Below are 19,146 nucleotides of genomic sequence, written 5' to 3'. Positions count from 1 at the left end.
ACACGCCGACGGCGACACACCCTGCCACTCCCTCGTCTCTCTGCTCCACCCGCTCAGCACCGCTCGAACGTCCTGTACAGGTGCTCGAGTTTTGTCACGAGCACGACGGCCTTGTCCTCGATGAGCTTGTCGCTGGGGACGAGGTACTGCCGCATGGTCGGCCACAGGATGTGCTCGACGGCGTGCTTGGCCTGGGCCTGCGACTCGGGGTTCGGCGTCGGCAGGTCGGGCGAAGGCGCCGGCGAGTGGAAGAAGGCGAGCTCGCGCAGGAAGCCGTCGAAGCACGGCTTCTCGGCTTGCCAGTCGACGTGAGCGCCGAGGCGCAGGAGGACTGCGCAATTTGACGAGGGAATCAGTGAATGAGTCGATGGAGAGAGAAAGAGAGACATGAGGGAGCATGAGCGACGCACAGAGAGGGAGCTTGAGGATGTCTGGCTGGTAGCCGGGCAGGACGAGCGGCAGCGACTCGAGCGCGCCGTCGTCCGAGATGCCGAACGCAAAGTACTCGTCGAGCATGGCGCGAGCGTCGAAGAGCGACGTGTATACGTGCTGCGGGTCGAACCAGATCGCCGGTCAGGGACGAGCGCCCGTCGAGGACGGCGCAACAAGAGTCGAGGAGGAACGAGCCGGACGCACCTCGACGATCTTGTCCGAGCTCCACGACGTCTTGCCCTCCCTCGCGCCGTTCGCGCTCGCCTTGTCGACCGCGAGGTGCAGCAACTTGCGCACGTTGTGCGCCGGCTTGAGGCGGACACGCGAGAAGCGGCCGAACTGGCGCAGGCCGAGCTGGTAGAAGAGCTCCTCGCTGCGAGCGTGCGGGCCAGCGACGGCGTCAGGGACGTGTCGAGGGTGGGTGAGGTGGGCGAGGTGTGAAAAGGGAGAGGTGGACGCACGCGAAGACGGCGTGGTTGGCGAGGTAGAGCTTGGTGCCGTGCTGGATCGCCGACTGCGACGTCGCATAGTCGGCGACGCCGACGAAGATGTGGTTCTTGACGACGTCCTCGAGACCTGCAGGAGGAGGGAGTCAGGATCCCGTTGAGCAGGCGCTCGTCGCTCGACGAGAGAGACGGACGCACCTTGATGCCGCGCCTCGAGCACCTCCTTCCTCAGCTGCTTGACGCTCGTCAGGGCGCACTCGCTCTGCGCAATGCGCACCCTCGCGCTGCGGTGCGCCGTCGCCTGGTCGGCCGCGAGCTGCGCCGCGAACGCCGGGTCGTGGTCCGACTTGCGCTTCTTGCTCGCGCGGTCGTCGGCGTCTCGGTCGTCGGCGTCGGCGCCGTCGTCGAGGACACCGCTCGTCGTGGTCGCCTTGCGGAGCTTGGATGCCGACGGGATGGTCGGAAACAGGCCGTCGAGCGTCTGCGACTGGGCGTCGGTGCGGACGAGCTTGTTGGGCGCGACCTTGGACGGCTTGCTCGACGACGAGCCGGCCGGCTTGCGAGCTGTCGACGTGGTAGGCGTAGTCGTGGAGGATGGACGAGGAGCTTTGGGCGTGCCGCCGGAAGGAAGGAGGGTCTGTGCGCAAAGGCGGGGCGGGTCAGTCACGTTCGCGATGACGGCAGGCAGGGAGCGAGATGGTCGACGGACCTGCACCTTGAAGCTCCTGCTGTCGCCCTGGCTCGCCAGCACGTCGGCGAGACGCTCGCACACGAGCTCGACGATCTCGGTCTCGTCCTCGAAGCCGACCTCCTTCTTGGTCGGGTGCACGTTCGGGTCGACCTTGTTCGGGTCGAGCTCGAGGCTGAGGTAGACGAACGGGTGCGTGCCCTTGGCGAGAAAGTTCGAGTAGAAGGCCTCGAGAGCACGCTTGAGGGGCGAACAGTCGACGTAGCGGTCTGTGGAAGAGAGGGCTCTGAGTCAGTCTCCTGGGGAGAGCGAGAGAGACGAGGGGGAGAGGGACGGGGCTCACTATTGATGAAGAACAGGTACCGGCCCTTCTTGCCCTGGTAGTTGGTCCCGCTGCACCACGCTCGAAGCTTGACCCTCGGCTCGGCGCTGTCGGCCGCCACCTCGAAGAGCTGGCTCTTGACCGGCTCGCCGTACGTCGCGCCGATGTTGTCGAGCGTGCTCGCGCCGACGGTCGTGTTGACGTCGGCCGTTGCGTTGGACGAGCCGGCGGACGCCTTCTTGCACGACATGGCGACGCCGGCGTTATGGATCGAGTAGGCGATGACGACCTGGAGGATGCGGGCGTACTCGTCGGCGGCCGAGCGAAGAGCTTTCAGGCGCTGCGGCGTGTTGTAGAACAGGTCCTCGACCTGTAGAGGAGGAGAGCGTGAGTGAGGCGTTGACGGGCGAGCGGAATGAGGGTGAGGAAGGACCACGCACAGCGAGAACCGTCCCGTCGTTGCCCGCACACGGCACAGGCGCCGAGTCCTTGCTGCCCGACTTGACCGGGACCATGTCACCGTCTGCGTATGCGGCCCTGTGTGCGAGAGAGTCAGCTCTCGAGAGCGCGAGGCGCGCGAATGAGAGGGCTGTCGGCGACGCACTTCCAGGCGCAGGTCTCGTCGCGAGTCTTGGTCGTCACGATGAGGTGGGCGACGTGGCTGATGCTCGCGAGCGCTTCGCCACGAAAGCCGTACGTGCCGAGCGACGACAGGTCCTCGAACGCCTTGATCTTGGACGTGGTGAAGCGCTCGCACAGGATGGGCAGGTCGTCTTTCTGCAGGCCGACGTGCGAGACGAGTCAGCGCCGTCCGCCATCCCACGCCGGGCTACCTCGACGGAAGGAAGGGAAGGAGGAGGAGTCGAGGAACGCACCCGGATGCCGCTGCCGTTGTCCTGGATCTGGAGGAGCTTGAGGCCGCCGTCCTTGACCGTGATGCGGATGCTCGTCGCGCCGGCATCGAGCGCGTTCTCGATGAGCTCCTTGAGCGCGTTGGACGGACGCTGGATGATCTGCGGCAGGAGCGGGCGAGTGAGCGGGCTGAGCGAGTTCGGGAGGTGGGGAGAGGAGGAAGATGGGGCGCACCTCGCCTGCAGCGATGCGGTTGACGACGTGCTCCGGGAGCTTGGCAATGGCCCTCGGTGCTGCCGCCGCTGCGTCTGCTGCTGATGCCGCCATGTCGAGACGACGTCAACCTCGCCGAGAACGACGGACGCGACAGGACGCGATGGCCAGCGTTGCGCGCGCTCGTGCGAGCTGCAGGGCGTGCTGCGAGCTCGTGCTGTGCTGCTGGATTGCGCAGCTGGTGCGCTCGTGCCGTGGGCGAGACTATGGGCGAGCGAGGCGGTCGGCAGCCGACGACAGACTCCTCCGTGGCAGCTCTCGGCAGCTCTCTCGCAGGGACGACGGCTCAGGCAGACGATGGAGATGTGTGGTGCAATGCAGCAGGGCTGACCCCGAACAGAACGAGCCAGGCCTGAGCGAGCTCCACCTCCACTCCTCCTCGTCCTCCTCCCGAACCTTTTCCTCGTCCTCCGTGCCGCCCTCGCTCCCTCCTGCGGCCTGCCTGCGCCCTGCATCGATGCTACCGCTCTTGGGGAGATGTGCCGGCCCTGCTCGGTCACCCCCTCGGGCTCGGAGAGCGCTAGCCGAAGCCTGCAGCTCCCTCGAGGTCTCCTCTGTCGTCCTGAAAGGGCGGCTTGAAGAGGTCCGGGCAGGCGAGAGAGAGCAGGGTGGGTGTGTCGGTCTGGCGCGCATCGATAGGCCGTCCTCAGGGAGGTGGAAACCCGAGGATGGTACAATGTGGCGCGTAGTACAGCGGACCAAGAGTGGCTGCTGCCCCGCGAGACGAGGTCGTCCAACTCGCTTTGGATTGAGACTACAAAGCGAGCAGTAATGTCAAGAGGATGAGGGGAGGCTCAGTCGAAAGCCCAACACCGCGCCGCGGCCCGTCCGCCCAACGCTTTGACCGCTCGGGACTCCGGTTCGCCCTCCTTCTGGCGAACGACGAGGCCTCCTTCTTGCGGGCGACGGAGCTCAAAGGTCGACAGCCGTCGCCTCGCCAGCTGACCGTGAAGTTCGACTGCGCCGGTTCTGCGAGCGCTCGGCCTTGCTCAAGCTCGATCGCCTCGTCGAGGGACGAGAGTGCGCAACAGACTAGCTCGGATGCGCCGCAGCCCGGTGGACCCGAAGCGAGGCCGGACGCACGGCGCGTCGGTCGCCGAACCAGAGTGCGACTGAATGACGCGGTCGAGCAGATCGTCTGCCCTTCCTCCACTCTCGCTCTCTTTTCGAACACCTCGCTCGGCCAACTCGCGCTCTTGTCTGCTTCTGTCGCTTTCGAGCGATTGTGTGCACTCGTCCCGCCAGCTGCGCCTCGTCCAAGTGTGCGTCCGCGACGTCCTCCTCCTCCTCGAGCTCCACTCGCCCGAGCTGACCTTGCTCGATCCCGATGCAGACCTGCACCTCGTCGCCTCGCCTCGTCGCGCCGCAGTACCCCTCGCGCACACTCGATATCGCCTTGCCACCCTCTCAAGTCGCCGCCACAGCTCATGACGGGCCCCGTCGTCAACGTGCCGCAAGGCCGCCGCATCCGGTACAACTCGCTGTACTGGGTCCTCCCGACCATCGCCGCCGCAAGCTGGTTCTCCCTCATTCGTGCGCCCCCCTCCCCTTGTATCCGAGTCGAGCCGAGCGAGCTACGCTCGCGAGTGTCGGCGGCGGCTGACCTCCTTTCCCTCGTCGCGCACAGTCGGACTGCTCCTGTGGTGGGCCGTCGACGACAACGCGAGGCAGTATCAGGTCGAGCAGGCGACTATCGTGGTACGTCCAGGTTCCTGCACACTCGGGAGAAGATGCGCGAGACGCGCTCGAGCCCGTCGTTCGCGAGGACCGCCACTGACCCTCCCTCTTCTCTCCCGCCTCGCAGTACGTCTCGAACATCGGCGCAGCCCACCAGTGGCTCTTCATCTTCCTCGGCTCGATGACGGCCGTCTTCTGTGCGTCCCCCAAATCCTCTCGTCGTCGGCGACGACCTTCCCAACTCGCGCAGCCTGCTGACGACTCGCTCGCTCGCAGACATCCTCTCGCTCCTCTCCGAGCGTTGGCTCCGCCACCTTCGTCGCATCCCGGGTGCGCTCCGCAAGCGCGACCGCAACGCCGACATCGTCGCGCTCGTGTTCGGCATCGGCGGCGGCATCGCCCTCATCCTCCTCACTTGCTTCAACGCCGTCACGCACTCGACCGGGCACTGGACCTGCACCGCCATCTTCGTCGTCTGCATCGCCGCCTCGGCGCTCGCCCAGACCCTCGAGCTCCACTGGCTCCACCAGGACCACGTCGACCGCAAGCACCTTCGTCGCGGGACGATCATCAAGTGGGTGATCGTCGCCTTTGCTATCGCCGCAGCTGTGGCCTTCGCGAGTGCGTACGGCGTATGCGCCGGTTCTGAGGATGGCGTGCCGCTCTCGGCCAAGTGCAACCGCGTCAAGTCCGCCGCAGGTGCGCCCCTTCTCCTTCCTCCCTTCTCCCACGACTTCCTGGGCGCCTGACCTCTCTATTACTTGCGGACATAGCGTGCCTGGAGTGGCTGATCGCGGTCCTGTACGGCGTGTACCTCGTCTCGCTCATCTTCGACCTGTGGCCGGCGACAAAGACGGTCGGGCACAAGTTCGACGAGCGCCTCATTGCCGAGGACAAGGCCAACACGCTCCACTTCCACAAGCGTGCGTCGCTCCCGGGCGCACCAGGCGGCATCGGCCAGCTCGACCACAACAACGCGACGCTCGACGCCGTCGAGATGGGCACGGCGCGCCCGAGCGAGTCGACGGCGGGCTCGTACGGCGCGTACGCGCCGCAGCAGTCGGCCGCGAGCTCTGTCGCGCAGCCCGAGATGGCGCACGTCCAGGGCATGACCGGCCACGGGCCCGTCACGCGCGAGGCGTACTGAGCCGGCGTGCAAGGGAGACGAGCGCGCCGCTCGCACCCACTCGACCTCCTCCCTCGCTCTCCCTCTCCCCTCTCTCCCTCATATCCCCACCCTGTAGCACTACCCCTACACCGTACCTTGTCCATAGTAGAGCCTCGTCTCGCTGCACCGCACCTCGTTTAGCGCTTGCTGCACCTCGACTCGGCGGAGAGCTTTCGAGAGCGCGAGCGGTGTTTTCCTCCCTCTCGCTCGAAACGTCCGCCGAGGGTCTCTCTATCGTGGAAAGAATGAGCCTGTTACAGCTTGAAAACAGCTCGAAAGAGGCGAGAGGGAGCCGATGAGGCTCAGAGAGCGGCGACGAGCGAAGCGACCAGGCTCGCTCTCGCCAACTCGCTCCACCTCGCACCATGAGCCTCCTGACTGCGTTGGTCGCTCGAGACGACACGATCCTCGCCGCCCACTCTACCGCCGGCGAGCAGTACTTCTCTGGTGAGCCCGCTCCCCCACCCTCGTCCTCATCAGCTCGCCTCGTCACCGGACCGCTCACACGCCCTCCCGCCCCGTGCAGCGTGCCAGACCATCCTCAGCAAGATCCCGCCAAACGACTCGAAGCTCACCTATGCCGGTGCGCACCGCTCCCACCTCTCTCTCTCTCCTCAACCCGCCTCCTCCGCTGACCCTCTCCCCCTCGCACCCTCCCCTCGCCCTCGTCCGGCGACACCGCACGCAGCCGACCAGATCCTCATCCACTACGTCAAGCGAGACGGCGTCACTGCACTCGTCGTCGCCGAGGACACGGCCGGCCGGCGGGTCCCCTTCTCGTTCCTCGCCGAGCTGCATCGCAAGGTGCGCCCCCTCGTCCTCCCTGGCCCTCGTTCGGCTCGAGGTCTCGATGAGCTCACCTGTGCCCCCCTCGCAGTTCGTCGCCGCCTACCCGATGGGCGAGATCGCCGGCGCGCCCGCCTACGGCATGAACGCGTTCGAGCCGCACATCTCGTCGCTCATGGTCCAGTACGAGGAGAACCCGCCGCAGGACGCCATCAAGCAGGCCCAGGCCGAGCTCGCCGCGACCAAGGACGTCATGGTGCAGAGCATCGACGCCGTCCTGTCGCGCGGCGAGCGCATCGAGATCCTCGTCGACCGCACCGACGACTTGAGCTCGCAGGCGAGGGCGTTCCGGAAGAGGGCCACCGTCCTGCGCCGCAAGATGTGGTACCGCAACGCCAAGACACTCTTTGCCGTCGGCTTCTCGGGCGTCGTGCGTCCTCTCTCTCTCTCTCGCTCTCGACCCTCTGCAGCAGAACGTCTACTGACCCGCCTCTCTCGCGCCTGCAGCTCCTCCTGTACCTTCTCGTCGCCTCGGCGTGCGGCGCAGGGCTCAACCACTGTCGCTCGTAGCGCCTCGGGCCGCTCCCGTTGTACCCACTCTCGTCGTTCCGCCCTTCTTTCGCCAGCAGCCTCTCCTCCTCCGTACCCCATAGCCGCCTTGACCTCCTTTCTGCCCTGTAGCTATGCCGCAACCTTGCGATATCCCTCTCGTACGAGGCTCAACGTGCACGCGAGAGAGAGAGAGGAAGAGAGAGCTGCTTTGCAGTGCGAGGAGAGAACGAGAGGATCTACAACAAGAGGTCGGTCTGGCGCTCACTCGCGAGCCAAAGAAAGGGAGAGAGAGAGAGGTGCACGAGGTGCACGAGGCGCACCCATGCTCACGAGAGCCCGGCGAGCCGACCCGGGACCTTGACCTCGCCGATGCGGACCTCGTGGATCTCGCCGCCGTCCTTGGTCGTCGTCGCGCCCTGTGACGCCGCCTGCATGAGGAACTTGCCCTCGACGGGCCGGATGTCGGACGAGCGCGTCCCGACCGTGATGTGGGCCGACTTGTGGTCGGGCAGCTCGACCTCGGGCCGAGCGGGCTCGTTCGCGGCGGCGGACGCCGACGACGATGGCGCCGTGCTGACGAGGCCCGACACCTCGATTGCCATGGCGCGCGTGTCCCACACGAGCCTCGGGCCGAGCGTGAGCTCGACGTCGAGGCGCGCGACGGCGTCCGGGTTCTTGACGGCCGCCTCGACGAGCGCCTCGTACCGGGTCCACAAGGTCGTCTTCTCGGCGCGCACGGCGTCGTCGACGTGCTCGAGCTCGGTGCGGTGCACGAGCGTGACGTGCGGCTTGCGCTCGACGCGCAGCGCCTTGACGAGGGCGGGCCACAGGCCGTCGCGCTCCGACTTGGCGGCGGCGGGCAGGTGCGCCTCGACGATCTGGGCGAGGTCGACGTCGGCCGCGATGCCGTAGTAGCGTGCGGCGCTCGCCTTGGCGCGAGGCTTTTGCGCCGAAGCCGGCGTCGCTTCCTTGCGGATCGTCGTCGTCCACGACTTGGCGAACGCGACCGCCTCGTCGACCTTGGCCCTCGACAGCGGCGTCTGCGTGTCGACAGGGAGGACGCCGTCGAGCTTGGCGAGCGCCTCGACCGCTTGCTCGAGCGCCTCGGCCTGCCCCCACTCGGCCCTCATCTCGACGACCTCGTCAAACTTGCTGTCGGCGACGTTGGCCGCGTCGTCGAACGGCTCGTGCTGGCCGAGGAACTTCCAGATGACGTCCTCGTGCTCGTCGCCGGCGCGCAGCGTCTGGTGGTTCTGCCCGCGCTCGACGATGCGCGAGGCGCACAGCGAGTGGAACTTGTCGCGCGGGAGCGAGGTCGAGTTGGTCGGCCACACGAGCGCGACGAGTCGGACCTTGTGCTGCGGGTCGAGCGAGGCGGCGAGCTGGACGAGGTCGTCTCGGTGCTTGACAATGTGGTTGTTCCTGCGAGTCGGGGAGGCGCGAGCGAGTCAGGGGGTGCGCTCGAGCTGGGCGAAAGACAGGGAGAGGAGGACGCACTTGTCGGCAAAGACGACGTCGTGCTTGGTGAGCTGGTCCTTGACGGCGCGCAGGAAATGCGGCGCCGGCTTCTTCTGGAGAAAGTCGTCGCTCTGGACGTGGCCCCACCCGAACAGGTGCGAAAGCTCGAGGCCGAGGGCGGTCTTGCCTGTGAGAGGACGAGTGTCAGGGCCTGACTCGTGTGACTGGGTAGAGAAAGAGAGAGAAAGAATGGGACGCACCGCAGCCCTGGATGGCGATAGGGACAATGAGCGTCTTGTCGAACTTGCGGTTGCGGCGCTCCTCCTCGCTGACGGCGACCTTGACGCCGAGCTCGCGCCGAGCGACGTTGGCCTCGGGCGTCTTGGACCACGACAGGAACGCCTCGCGCGTCTTGATGATGCCCTTGCCGTGCTTCCACGAGTCGAACGCGGCGACGTCGCGCTCGATCTCGCGCGCGACCCACCACAGGTACAGGCGGCTGTCGCCGTTGCGGATCTTGGCCGGGTTGACCGTCTCGAGGTTCGGGTACGCCGCGAGGAGCTTGCGCGTCAATTCGCGCCACTCGCGGTACATGAGGTACGGCTCGTCGTACTTGACCTTCCAGAAGAAGGCCTCGCCCGGCGCGCCGCCTTTGCGGTGCCCGCGCACGACAAAGCCCTCGACGGGGGACACCTTGCCGTCGGGGCCCTCGACGCCGCCGTCGGCCTCGACGCGCTCGCAGTACGTCTGGACGGCGGGCACCGACGGGAAGACGCTGTACGGCGTCGCGATCATGCCCCACGCTCGCGCGAACGCGGCGACCTCGGCCGACGGGAGCGTGTTGAGGACGGGCTCGTTGACGTTGAGGCCGTGCAGGTGGAGGCCCGTCTGCTCCTCGGGGTACGGGAGGACGTGCTCCTCGAACTCGTCGTCGCACAGCTGATTCGAGAGGGGCAAGCGTCAGGACGGAAGCTCGCTCGTCGACGAGAGAAAGAGAGAGGGAGAAAAGTGGGCGCACCTCGGCGACAGCAGTCAAGTCGCGCTCGAACAGCTCCTTGGCGAGGTCCTCCTTGGTGCGCCCGACGCGCTCGACGTGCTTGTCGAGCCAGTACTCGCCGCGCTGCGAGTGCGACACGCCGCCCTCGGTGTTGGCGTTGACATTGTTGCCGATGCTGTGCTTGGACGTGACGACGAGGTGCTTGGCGTCGAGCGCGGCGATGAGGATGATGCAGCCGTTCGACTTGGTCGTGAGCTCGTACGGGCCAGTCGAGTTTTGCGCGATCGTGTTCCACTGCGAAGCGTGTACTGGGTCAGCTTTCCTGCGAGAGAGCGGGCCGGGAAGGACGAGAGGAAGAGAGCGGGCTCACGTGCGTCCACGAGACCTCGTTGATGTTGAAGAACTTGTCGTACCCGCGAGCGACGATGCGGTACTCTGCCTCGCCGCCGTCGCCGTCGCCGCCTCGGACACGCTCGGTGAAGAGCCCTCGTGCGCGCGTCGGGAACGGGCAGGGCTCGCGCTTGTAGGCGTAGTCGGCCATCTTCCAGCTCGTGAGGACCCTCGACTCGACCTTGCCGTCGGCGCCGACGAGCTCGATCGTGTGCTCGGTCGAGCGCAGGAGGTTCTTGAGCGACTTGCGCGAGTCCTTGCCCTTGGCGGCTGGTGGTGCGACGGCCTTGCCCTTGCCCTTGTCCTGGAGCGAGAGCTGGTCGAGACGGGCGGTCGGCGCACTCGAGTCGGCCGAGCTGCGCTGCGGCTGCGGGGCCTTGCTGGAGGAACTGGCGGCGTTGCGACCGACGGCGAGGTCCTCCTGCTCGTTGTCGAGGTCGGGCTGGTGCTGAGCGGGGTCGTCCTGGCCAAAGTGCTGCAACTCGCGGACGAGCTTGGTGGTGGCCGAGACGTCGGGTGCGGGCTTCTTGAAGCTCGGTGCCATCGTGCAGGTGGTTGCACGGGACTCTGGCGGTGAGAGCGGTGAGGTACACCGGGCGAGGGAAGTCGTCCACCTGATTCAGATGAAGGTCGAGGGCGGTGCAGCTCTGGTCTCGCCTCGTGCCGGTGAGGGTCCGCTCGCGCTTTCTGTCGACGAGGTTATACTCATTCTCGGGGGCACTACGCCGGACCGCACAGACGAGCGTGAGAGGAGCGAGCCAGCGACGTTTCGTTGTCGGCGAGTCTGCATACCGACGATTACTATCTGGATTACGGCGAGGTTTGTATTGAGCCGGCGGAAGCCTCCCCTCGACCCCAGAGTCGGCCGCAACTCGCGGCCCGGCTCTTTCGACCGGGCTGAGCGAGCCGGATCCTGCTCTCTCTCTCCCTCTCGCCGCACCGCTCGCTGTGCTTCTGCTCCTGCATCTCTCCTCTCTACACAACGGCAAGCATCATGTCGAGCAACGTCGAGCAAGCTCTGGGTGCGTCCCCGCTCCCTCTCCCTCGTCTTCCTCCTCCACGTCCCCACATCCCCTCGCTCGTCCCACTGACCCTCTCGTGACCTGCAGGCCACGAAGGCAAGCCTTTCGCCGTGTCGTGGAACACCCGCGACCTCCTCCTCTACGCTGTCGGCGTGCGTCCGCCCCCCCATCCTCCTCGTTCCTCCTCGACGACTTGCTGACTCTCCTATCTCCAGATTGGCGCCAAGGTTGACGAGCTCGCCTTTACCTACGAGGACGACCCCAAGTTCCACCCGTTCCCCACGTACCCGCTCGTACTCGGCCTCAAGGGCGACGGCCAGTCGACCGTCAACTTCGCCCAGGCCAAGGACCGCTCTGGCCCGACGCCGGGCCTCCCCGCCCTCGACCCGAAGCGCGTCGTCCACGCCGAGCAGAGCATCGAGATCCTCGGCGAGCTGCCGAGCGACAGCGGCAAGGGCTGGACCCTCAAGGATCGCTGCGTCGGCGTCAAGGACACGGGGTGCGTCCCAGCTCCCTCTCCCTCTTGCACGTCCTCGCCCCACGAGCAGCGTCGTCCTCGAACCCAGAGTGCCACTTCTTCGCGACCGACGCTTGCGCGCAGCATGAGCCCTTCTTCTTGTGAGCGTCAAACTGACTCTTCTCGTGCCGTTCTGCAGCAAGGGCCTCATCATCGACACGGCGCTCGAGCTCCTCGACCCGTCGGGCAAGGTCGTCGTGCGCATGATCTCGTCGGGCTACGGCTTCTACTCGGGCAAGTCGAACCTGAACGGGTTCGCCAAGAGCATCGCGCCCAAGCAGCCGCTCAAGGGCGGCAAGCCTCCTCAGCGCACGCCCGACTTTGTCTTTTCGGAGCGCACGACGCCCGAGCAGGCGGCCGTCTACCGCTTGTCGGGCGACTACAACCCGCTCCACATCGACGCCTCGGTCGGCGAGGCGCTCGGGTTCGGCGGCGTCATCCTCCACGGCCTGTGCTCGTACGGCCACGCGGCGCGCGCCGTCGTCCTCAACGTCGCCAAGGGTGACGGTCGCAGGCTCAAGTACATGAGCGCCCGCTTCACGTCGCCCGTCAAGCCCGGTGACGAGGTGAGTCCCCCGTCCCTCCTTCCTCTTTCGCGCCCGGACCTCCTCTCCTCGGCCCTCGTCATTGACTAGCCCTCTCGCTCCCTCGCACAGCTCGAGACGTCCATGTGGGTCTCGTCCGACGCCGCCTCGGGCGGGCAGCGCGTCGACTTTGTCCAGAAGATCAAGGGCACGGGCAAGGTGTGCCTCGGCGGCGGCGTCGCGCTCGTCCTCGCCGAGGGCAAGAGCAGCAAGCTCTAGAGCGTCTGTGCGGGTCACTCGTCTCTCTCTCTCTCTCCGTATAGTGCGTCCGTGCAAGTCTGTGCCCCTCTTTCGTCGTCGCCCTCGCTCGAGAGAACGCTTCCTTCCTTTCTCGCGAGATCTCGCTGCATCGGCTCGAGCGAGAGGATGGCAGAGAGGACGCGTGCATGCACGTTGCGAGAATAGCGACTCGTCGCTCTGGCTACGCCTCCTCCTCGACGGGCCGCTTGGCCTCGCCGAGCCGGACCCTCGTCGTCTCGCTCTCCTTCTCCCAGTCCATCTTCCAGCAGATCCAGGTCGAGCTGATGCCGGTGAAGGTGAGGGCGATCGTGAGGCCGAGCCAGAGACCTGCGCAGAGAGAGTAAGGCATGAGTGACGAACGAGAGAGGGAGAGGGAGGGAGAGAAGAGGACGCACCGCTCAGGCCCATGTGCGGTCCGGCGAACGCGACAAAGATGCCGATCGGCAGGCCGAGCACGTAGTAGCTCGCGGTGTTAATCTGCAGGTGCAATAGTCAGGACAGGCTCGTGGCGGGGATGCAGAGAAAGGAGAGAGGGCGACGCACAATAGCTCCAAGCGTCGGCTTGCCCGCTCCGCGCAAGACGCCGCCCATGGCGCCCGAGAGGCCGTCCCACAGCTGGAACGCGGCAACGAGCGGCAGGACCTTGGCGACGATGCGGATGATCTCGGGCTCGGACGAGAAGAGCGAGCCCCACCGGTGGCGGACGAGGATGAGGAGGACCGAGTTGAGCGCCGAGACGGCGATGGCGATGAAGATGGTGCAGCGCGACGCGATGCGGGCGAGGTGCGGCTTCTGTGCGCCGAGGAGATCTGTGGGGCGTGCACGAGGTCAGTCTCGGCGAGAGAAGGGGGCAGAGAGAACGAGAGGGACGCACTGCCGATGCGGACGGCTGCGGCGACCGAGAGCGCGTACTGGACCTGGTAGAAGAACGAAGCCGACGTGACTGTTGCTCAGGGCAAGAGTCAGGCGACCGCTCAAGAGGGCGAGGGGCGAGAAAACAAGGGGAAAGAGGGACGCACGGAGGACACTCTGCGCCGCGAGCGCCGTCGAGCCGAGGAGCGAGCTCGCGAGCGAGACAATCTCCCACGACCACCACTCGGACCCGACCATGCCGATACCCGAGATGCCGAGGCGCAGGTTGAGGCCGAGGTCGCGCAGGCAGTCCTTGCTCAGGCCGCCCCAGGCGTCCCGAGGCGCGGCAAACACGGCGTACAGGACCATGACGAGGCACATGACGTTGAGCGACACGGTCGTCGCGATGGGCGCGCCGAGGAAGCCGAGGTTGAGGGCGTCGATCGGGCCCCAGACGAGGAGCCAGTTGAGGAGGACGTTGAGCGGCGCCGCGGCGACGAGGGCGAGGACGGGTGCGAGCATGAGGCCCTGGGCCTGGAGCCACCGGCGGATGCACTCGAAGCCCGAGTAGGCGGGCAGGCCGAGGATTAGGACGCGCAGGTACTGGCCGGCGCGGTAGGCGACGTCCGGGTCCTGCCTGAGGCCGTCGCGCAGGATCCACTCGGCGTTCCAGAAGAACAGGGCCTGCGGGATGGCGACGATGCTGCACAGGACAAAGGTGCGCAGGGCGTAGATCGACGTGTCCTTCGGGTTGCTCGACGTGTAGGCTTGCGGGCACAGGGTGTCGAGGGCGGCGCACAGGCCCTGGATGACGCTCAGGGCGATCACGTTGTTGGTGAGGTTGCCGAGGCTCGCTGCCGCGAGCTCGGTCTCGCCGAGGTGGCCCGTCGCGACGACGACGGTCGCCATGAGCGAGTACTCGAGGAAGTGGGTCGCGAGGATGGGGACGGTGTAGCTGAACAGGGTGCGCGTCTCGTGAGCGACGGCGCGCTTGTAGTTGGCGTCGTCGCGCAGGGTGCGGGCGTCGCGAATGGCGGCGTCCTCGGCGGCAGAGGTTACGCCGTCGGTCGTCGCCGAGTGGCCGAGGAGCGGCGTCGTCTCGCTCAAGGGGCGGTACTGGCCAGCGTGGCGTTCCTGCAGGTCCGGGACGAGCGGGTCAGCTCTTTGCTCGGAGCAATGCCCGTGGCTCGCGTCAAGCCGTGCATGCGACGAGGGAATGACAACGGGAGGAACGAGGGGAGGGGCAGAGAGATGAGGGAAACGAGAGACGCACCCTCGACAACAGCGGCTGCTGCACCCCCTCTCCCTCACTCGCAGTCGCCTCCTCCTCTCCCTCCTGCGTCGGGCTCAGCCGTCCATCGACCGAGAAGGACGAGCGCGAGGCCCGCCCCGCACCCGAGCGCCGTTTTGCCGCCGCACGGCCGCGCTCCTCGTCTGCTGCGCCCTCCGTATCGAGAGCCGACTCGTCGCGGCCGTTGGCGGCACTGGGGCCGTGCAGCGAAGTTTGGCCTCGCGCGACGGCTTGCTGGAGGAAGCTCGTCTCTCGCGAGAACGAGGCGGGCGAGGTGGACGGGTACGAGCCGCTGCGCAAATGGGTGGACGGGTGAGTCGGCTGCGTATGGGTGTGGGAGTCTCCTCGAGACGGTGGACGCACGTGAACATGGCTGGACGAGCACCGAGGCGATGATCAGTGTGGAAGGGCGAAGCGTCGAGCTCGGTTGGCCGTGCGGGTGATGAGCAGGCGGGCGGAGCCGGGTGGAAGGTGTCGCTGGCTGTTGAAGCTGCTGGACGGGGAGCTCAGAGGCTAGCGAGCCGAGGGGTTGAGCTTGAGGCGAGGAGGAGGAGGAGAGCGCGAGCCGGCGGCAACGGCGACCACGAAGGCTCGCTCGCGCTCCTGCCGTCGTTTGCTTGTTAACGTTCGCTCTCTGACACTCTCATAGGGTGCCCGACGGCGCGAGACAATTTCGGCTCGGAGCGGTCGCTCTCCTCGCGCTCGACAGCTCTCGAGCCTCCTCCGTGCCGGCGCGAGCTCGGCGTACGCGCGAGGACAGCGTCGAGCGACGCACACGAGGACACAGAAGAGGAAGATGCAACAGTACTACGGGAGAGAGACGAGGAGGGGCGCGTTGAGGCTGTCGGTCACGAGGAGAGGAGGACGAGAACAGCGCCGCGTCGCCGAATGTGACCTGCTCGAGAGATGCCGCCCGTCCGACATCGATTCGGTGGGCAGGCGAGCCCGTTCAGGTCGTCGTCGTGAAGGACTCGACGCGGTGGTGCGGCTTCTTGTCGTGGTCGAGCGAGCTCCTCTCGTCGTCGCTCGCGTCGAGCTGGCCCATCTGGCTGATGTCGTAGCCCGACGCAACGAGGTATTCGCGAAAGTCGACGTCGATCTGGGTCATCGAATTTCCTGTTCACGGCGAGGCGACAGGTCAGGCTCGTGCGTTTGGGAAGGTCGCCGACTCGGCGACGCTCGGCGGGAACGCGCGACGCACGTTGAACCTCGGGCACCAGAAGGAAGACGATGATGGCAGAGAGGAAGCAGAGGCCGGACCCGACGTAGAACGGCCCACGCGTCTGGCTGACACCCTTCGGGAACTGCGAGAGACGAAGAGTCAGGTCGGGACGCTGCAGAGCGGGAGAGACTGTGACGCACTGCCGCGATGATCCGGGGGAAGACCCACACGCCAACGTACGCGCCGACTTTACCGATGGCTGTGTGGGAGCGAGAGAGGGTCAGACGAGCTGAACCCGAGGAGCGAAGGGGACGAGGCGCACCCGCAGCGAGACCGTCTGCGCGTGGTTGCCGAAGGGTCAGTACGAGGGTCTGATGGAGGAGAGAGCTGTCGAGGAAAAGGAGAGCGTCTCGTCGAGCGAGGGACCCTCGAGGAAGAGGATGCGGGAGGGTCCGAGCGGCGACAAGGGGACGGGTGACGCACAGAGTTGACCGCGCACCTGCGTATGGCGACCGCGATTCAGTTGTCAGTATGCGGATCTGGGACAGGAAAGGCCGTCGACGATGGCGATGCGGGAAGGGTTCGAGGGATGCGGGATGGGTCCGAGGATGAGAGGAATCGAGACGTACCGCCGTCGGCCACGTCTTGGACGCGAGGAGGCCAAGGCAATTACCAGCAGATATCTCTCCCAGGCTGAGAAAGATGCCGTACACGACGCTGAACGCGGCGATGTGGGCGACGAGGCGTTCGTAGAGGCCTGCGAGGCAAAGTCAGCCCGACGCCGACGCTCGCCGGCGCTGCGAGAGGCTGAGACTGGCTCACGCACCTGACATGATCAAGCCGACGGCACCTTGGAGGCACAGGAAGATGACGAGCTGGCGCTTGGGCTGCGAGAAGGTCAGTACTGGGTCCGAGTGTCGAGATCGGCGGCCTCGCGAGAGGGCGACGCACCTTGAGCCAGTCGACCAGGAGCGCGCCGATAATTGTGCCCGGCAGGTAGAAGCTGTTTATGCAAATCCCCCATTTGAACACGGTCTTGAGCGAGTCGTCGCCGCCGGTAACCTGGTCGACGATGATTGACGAATAAAGGCTGAACGGGTACGTAATGAAACTTCCCCTCTCTCATCGTCAGCTTCTGACTAGTGACGGAAGGGACAGGAGCGAGACGATGCCGGGCTGGAAAGAGGGTTCGAAGGAGGCGTCGAGGTAGAGTTCGAGGGAGAGTGGGCTCACTCATACAGGAACCACGCACACGAAACGCCGACGAAGGACCGCCAGTAGCGCTTCATGACGAGCTTGTACGGGACGTTGCGCTTGATGCAAGATTCGCGGAACCGGGTCGGCTCCCTCGGCATCCGCAGCCGCCAGAGGAGGATGAGGAGCGCAGGAACGATGCCAAGGCCGACTGCGACGAGACGAGCGTCAGTCGTGCCCAAATACCGATAAGAGGAGAGAGGGACGCACAAGTAAGGCGCCAGACGGCCCGCAAGTGCGACTCGCCGAGGATGAAGAGAAGAACGTAAGGGACGACGCTGTTTAGGAAGGTCCCGACACGGGCGAGGTCAGCAGAATGCTCTTTACGCGCACTTGCAGACCTGTCTAGGTGTGGAAGGAAGACTCACGCAGCGGCCACGAAGCTGCGAGCGTCGTAGAGAGTCAGTGACCGCGTTGAGGAGGAGCGGCGACTCGAGGGTCCGTGCACGACTGCTCGACGAGCTGGGCGCTCGAGGACGTGTACTCACCCTACGTCGATCGCGGTGTTGGTGCTGAGGACAAAGAGCATGTTTCGGACACGGTCGTCGATGCCCTCCTCGGCTGTGGCCTCGCTCGACGCGACGGACCCGCTGTGGGGAGGAGACGCTGGTGAGCCCGGCGCAGAGGACAAATTGAGGGAGCAAGCGCACCTCGGGTACTCGCCACCAATGCCGAGCTGTAGGAGGACGACCGAGAAGGTCAGTAGTCTGGCCCAGAGAGGCTGACGAGAGACGCCAGGACGGCCACGAGGCTCGCGAGAGAGATTGAACAGAAAGAGGCTGACGCACGCCCGCGATGAATCGATAGACGATGAGCGCAGCGAACATGCCCTGCGTCGATCCGCCCGCACCATAGGCGCCGGCGCACAGGGCCGAACCGAGGATCATGAGGCACGAGGAAGCGAGCATGCTGCGGCGCGCAGGACTGTCGGTTCTCAGCGTCACGTCGAGTTGGAGAGGAGCTCGACGCACCCGTACTTGCGCCCGTAACGATCTGCAGAGAGAACGAGAGGAGGAGACGAGGAGGGCGAGGGAAAGAGGCGGCAAAGTCAGCGACCGCTCAGGCCTCCGCTCGGCGGCCCTCGCGCTCTAGGAAACCCTTCACCATCTCGCTCGTTGCGGAAGGTGTACGTACCGACAAAGTAGCCGAAAAAGAGCATGCCGATGACTGCAAAGCGGGAAAACCCGCCGTCGAGGAGGGGGTTCGTCAGGTCCTCACGCTCGTCAGGTACGCTCCCGCGCCGGGTGCGCAGGCTCGTGTCCTTCCGAGCGAGCGGAAGGAGGACGCACTCGTGCCAAGGTACGCCATGCCGGAGAATAACTCGCTGTAGTGGTTCTTGCCGTACTCGTCTGCGTGCGACGACGGCTCGTGTCAGTACAAGTACGTGGCGTCGACGAGGGCTTTCGCGGACGCACCCGGGTAGATGCGTGCGAGGAGCGTATTGACGGTGCCTGCAGGAGGAATAAGGGTCAGCGGCGCGTGTCCGCGTCGCCGCCTCGCTCGACACTCGGTTCGGGCAGACGGGCGACAGCTTCTCTGGCCTCCTCCGCTCACTCACCCGCTGCCGAGTTGACGTAGCCGTCAGACACAAGCGCAGTGCTGCACGTAGAGGCAAGAGGAAGAGTCAGCGACGAGTTCCGTACACCGGCGACCTTCCCAAGCCTCGTCGTGGGGCTCGTGCGCTCGGCTCGAGATGGACTCACCCGCATGCAAAGACCATCGCGATCTGTGTGCATCGTCTGCTGTCAGCTCTCGACGCACAGGAGAGGCGCTATCTCGAGTCGGCGGGGTCGAGCCGGCGGGGACAAAGGGCGAGGGAGAGGCGGACGGACCTTGCCCATGGTGCGAGGAGGCTTGCTCGGTGCCGCGGTCGAAGAGCTCGAGCCTGGCATGGTTGCTGAGGGTCGCGGGGAGGAACGCAATCGCAGCAGGGGCGACGAGGAGCGACGAGCAAAGGCAGGGAAACCTCGCGCGAGGAGCGCTCGCGCACGCTGCACGAGGGGCAGCGCGATCCGGCCGGGCCGTGGGTTGTGGAGGTCGGTCTCAGCTCCGAATTAGCTCTGCGCTAAGCTAGTACGATCGACTCTCATTGGCTGCGACGCTTGTCTCTCGTTGCGAAAGCACGAGGCACGCTCCTCTCTTTGCAGCGCCACCGGCGCAGACGTTGCGTCGCTCAGGCTGCG

At 66.0% G+C, this 19,146-nt stretch overlaps 7 protein-coding genes across 7 annotated transcripts; 3 read left to right on the top strand and 4 right to left on the bottom strand.

The window, feature by feature from the left end:
• Positions 1–28: 28 nt before the first annotated feature.
• On the bottom strand, positions 29–3,202 carry RHOBADRAFT_29774 (uncharacterized protein). The gene is made up of 12 exons (XM_018412885.1): positions 2,975–3,202; positions 2,764–2,901; positions 2,493–2,665; positions 2,329–2,425; positions 1,910–2,258; positions 1,584–1,835; positions 1,291–1,484; positions 1,077–1,179; positions 894–1,008; positions 637–805; positions 411–549; positions 29–331 (listed from the first exon to the last, which is right to left on the bottom strand). The coding sequence occupies exons 1-12, from the start codon at positions 3,065–3,067 to the stop codon at positions 54–56; spliced, it is 2,100 nt and encodes a 699-aa protein (XP_018268659.1). The 5' UTR covers positions 3,068–3,202; the 3' UTR covers positions 29–53.
• A 994-nt stretch (positions 3,203–4,196) lies between these two features.
• On the top strand, positions 4,197–6,009 carry RHOBADRAFT_55706 (uncharacterized protein). Its single transcript, XM_018417975.1, has 6 exons — positions 4,197–4,275; positions 4,347–4,546; positions 4,641–4,711; positions 4,818–4,887; positions 4,967–5,389; positions 5,464–6,009. Exons 2-6 carry the CDS (start codon positions 4,441–4,443, stop codon positions 5,835–5,837), a joined length of 1,044 nt encoding a protein of 347 aa, XP_018268658.1. The 5' UTR covers positions 4,197–4,275; positions 4,347–4,440; the 3' UTR covers positions 5,838–6,009.
• Positions 6,010–6,223: 214 nt separating this feature from the next.
• On the top strand, positions 6,224–7,214 carry RHOBADRAFT_18041 (uncharacterized protein; the record flags this gene model as incomplete). Its single annotated transcript, XM_018412403.1, has 5 exons — positions 6,224–6,305; positions 6,385–6,441; positions 6,547–6,662; positions 6,736–7,074; positions 7,152–7,214. 5 exons carry the CDS (start codon positions 6,224–6,226, stop codon positions 7,212–7,214), a joined length of 657 nt encoding a protein of 218 aa, XP_018268657.1.
• A 170-nt stretch (positions 7,215–7,384) lies between these two features.
• On the bottom strand, positions 7,385–10,207 carry RHOBADRAFT_29768 (uncharacterized protein). The gene is made up of 5 exons (XM_018412884.1): positions 10,022–10,207; positions 9,673–9,945; positions 8,915–9,593; positions 8,694–8,841; positions 7,385–8,618 (listed from the first exon to the last, which is right to left on the bottom strand). The coding sequence occupies exons 1-5, from the start codon at positions 10,190–10,192 to the stop codon at positions 7,523–7,525; spliced, it is 2,367 nt and encodes a 788-aa protein (XP_018268656.1). The 5' UTR covers positions 10,193–10,207; the 3' UTR covers positions 7,385–7,522.
• An 807-nt stretch (positions 10,208–11,014) lies between these two features.
• On the top strand, positions 11,015–12,456 carry RHOBADRAFT_39201 (uncharacterized protein). The gene is made up of 5 exons (XM_018413601.1): positions 11,015–11,063; positions 11,151–11,215; positions 11,279–11,562; positions 11,720–12,146; positions 12,237–12,456. Exons 1-5 carry the CDS (start codon positions 11,036–11,038, stop codon positions 12,381–12,383), a joined length of 951 nt encoding a protein of 316 aa, XP_018268655.1. The 5' UTR covers positions 11,015–11,035; the 3' UTR covers positions 12,384–12,456.
• Positions 12,457–12,528: 72 nt separating this feature from the next.
• On the bottom strand, positions 12,529–15,004 carry RHOBADRAFT_39198 (uncharacterized protein). Its single transcript, XM_018413600.1, has 7 exons — positions 14,911–15,004; positions 14,530–14,839; positions 13,424–14,390; positions 13,279–13,347; positions 12,948–13,213; positions 12,800–12,881; positions 12,529–12,731 (listed from the first exon to the last, which is right to left on the bottom strand). The coding sequence occupies exons 1-7, from the start codon at positions 14,916–14,918 to the stop codon at positions 12,586–12,588; spliced, it is 1,848 nt and encodes a 615-aa protein (XP_018268654.1). The 5' UTR covers positions 14,919–15,004; the 3' UTR covers positions 12,529–12,585.
• Positions 15,005–15,327: 323 nt separating this feature from the next.
• On the bottom strand, positions 15,328–18,855 carry RHOBADRAFT_55701 (uncharacterized protein; the record flags this gene model as incomplete). The annotated part of the gene is made up of 21 exons (XM_018417974.1): positions 15,328–15,663; positions 15,749–15,851; positions 15,910–15,968; positions 16,032–16,046; positions 16,193–16,208; positions 16,339–16,466; positions 16,536–16,596; positions 16,661–16,799; positions 16,943–17,114; positions 17,174–17,241; positions 17,332–17,346; positions 17,452–17,553; positions 17,614–17,639; positions 17,752–17,872; positions 17,935–17,956; positions 18,098–18,130; positions 18,253–18,312; positions 18,379–18,414; positions 18,522–18,562; positions 18,667–18,689; positions 18,796–18,855. The coding sequence occupies 21 exons, from the start codon at positions 18,853–18,855 to the stop codon at positions 15,497–15,499; spliced, it is 1,467 nt and encodes a 488-aa protein (XP_018268653.1). The 3' UTR covers positions 15,328–15,496.
• Between the last annotated feature and the right edge of the window lie 291 nt (positions 18,856–19,146).

The sequence above is a fragment of the Rhodotorula graminis genome, assembly GCF_001329695.1.
Source record: "Rhodotorula graminis WP1 unplaced genomic scaffold RHOBAscaffold_14, whole genome shotgun sequence".
Classification (NCBI taxonomy): Eukaryota; Fungi; Basidiomycota; class Microbotryomycetes; order Sporidiobolales; family Sporidiobolaceae; genus Rhodotorula; species Rhodotorula graminis.
Note: the sequence above shows the minus strand (reverse complement) of the source record. Positions and strands in the feature narration are given on the sequence as shown.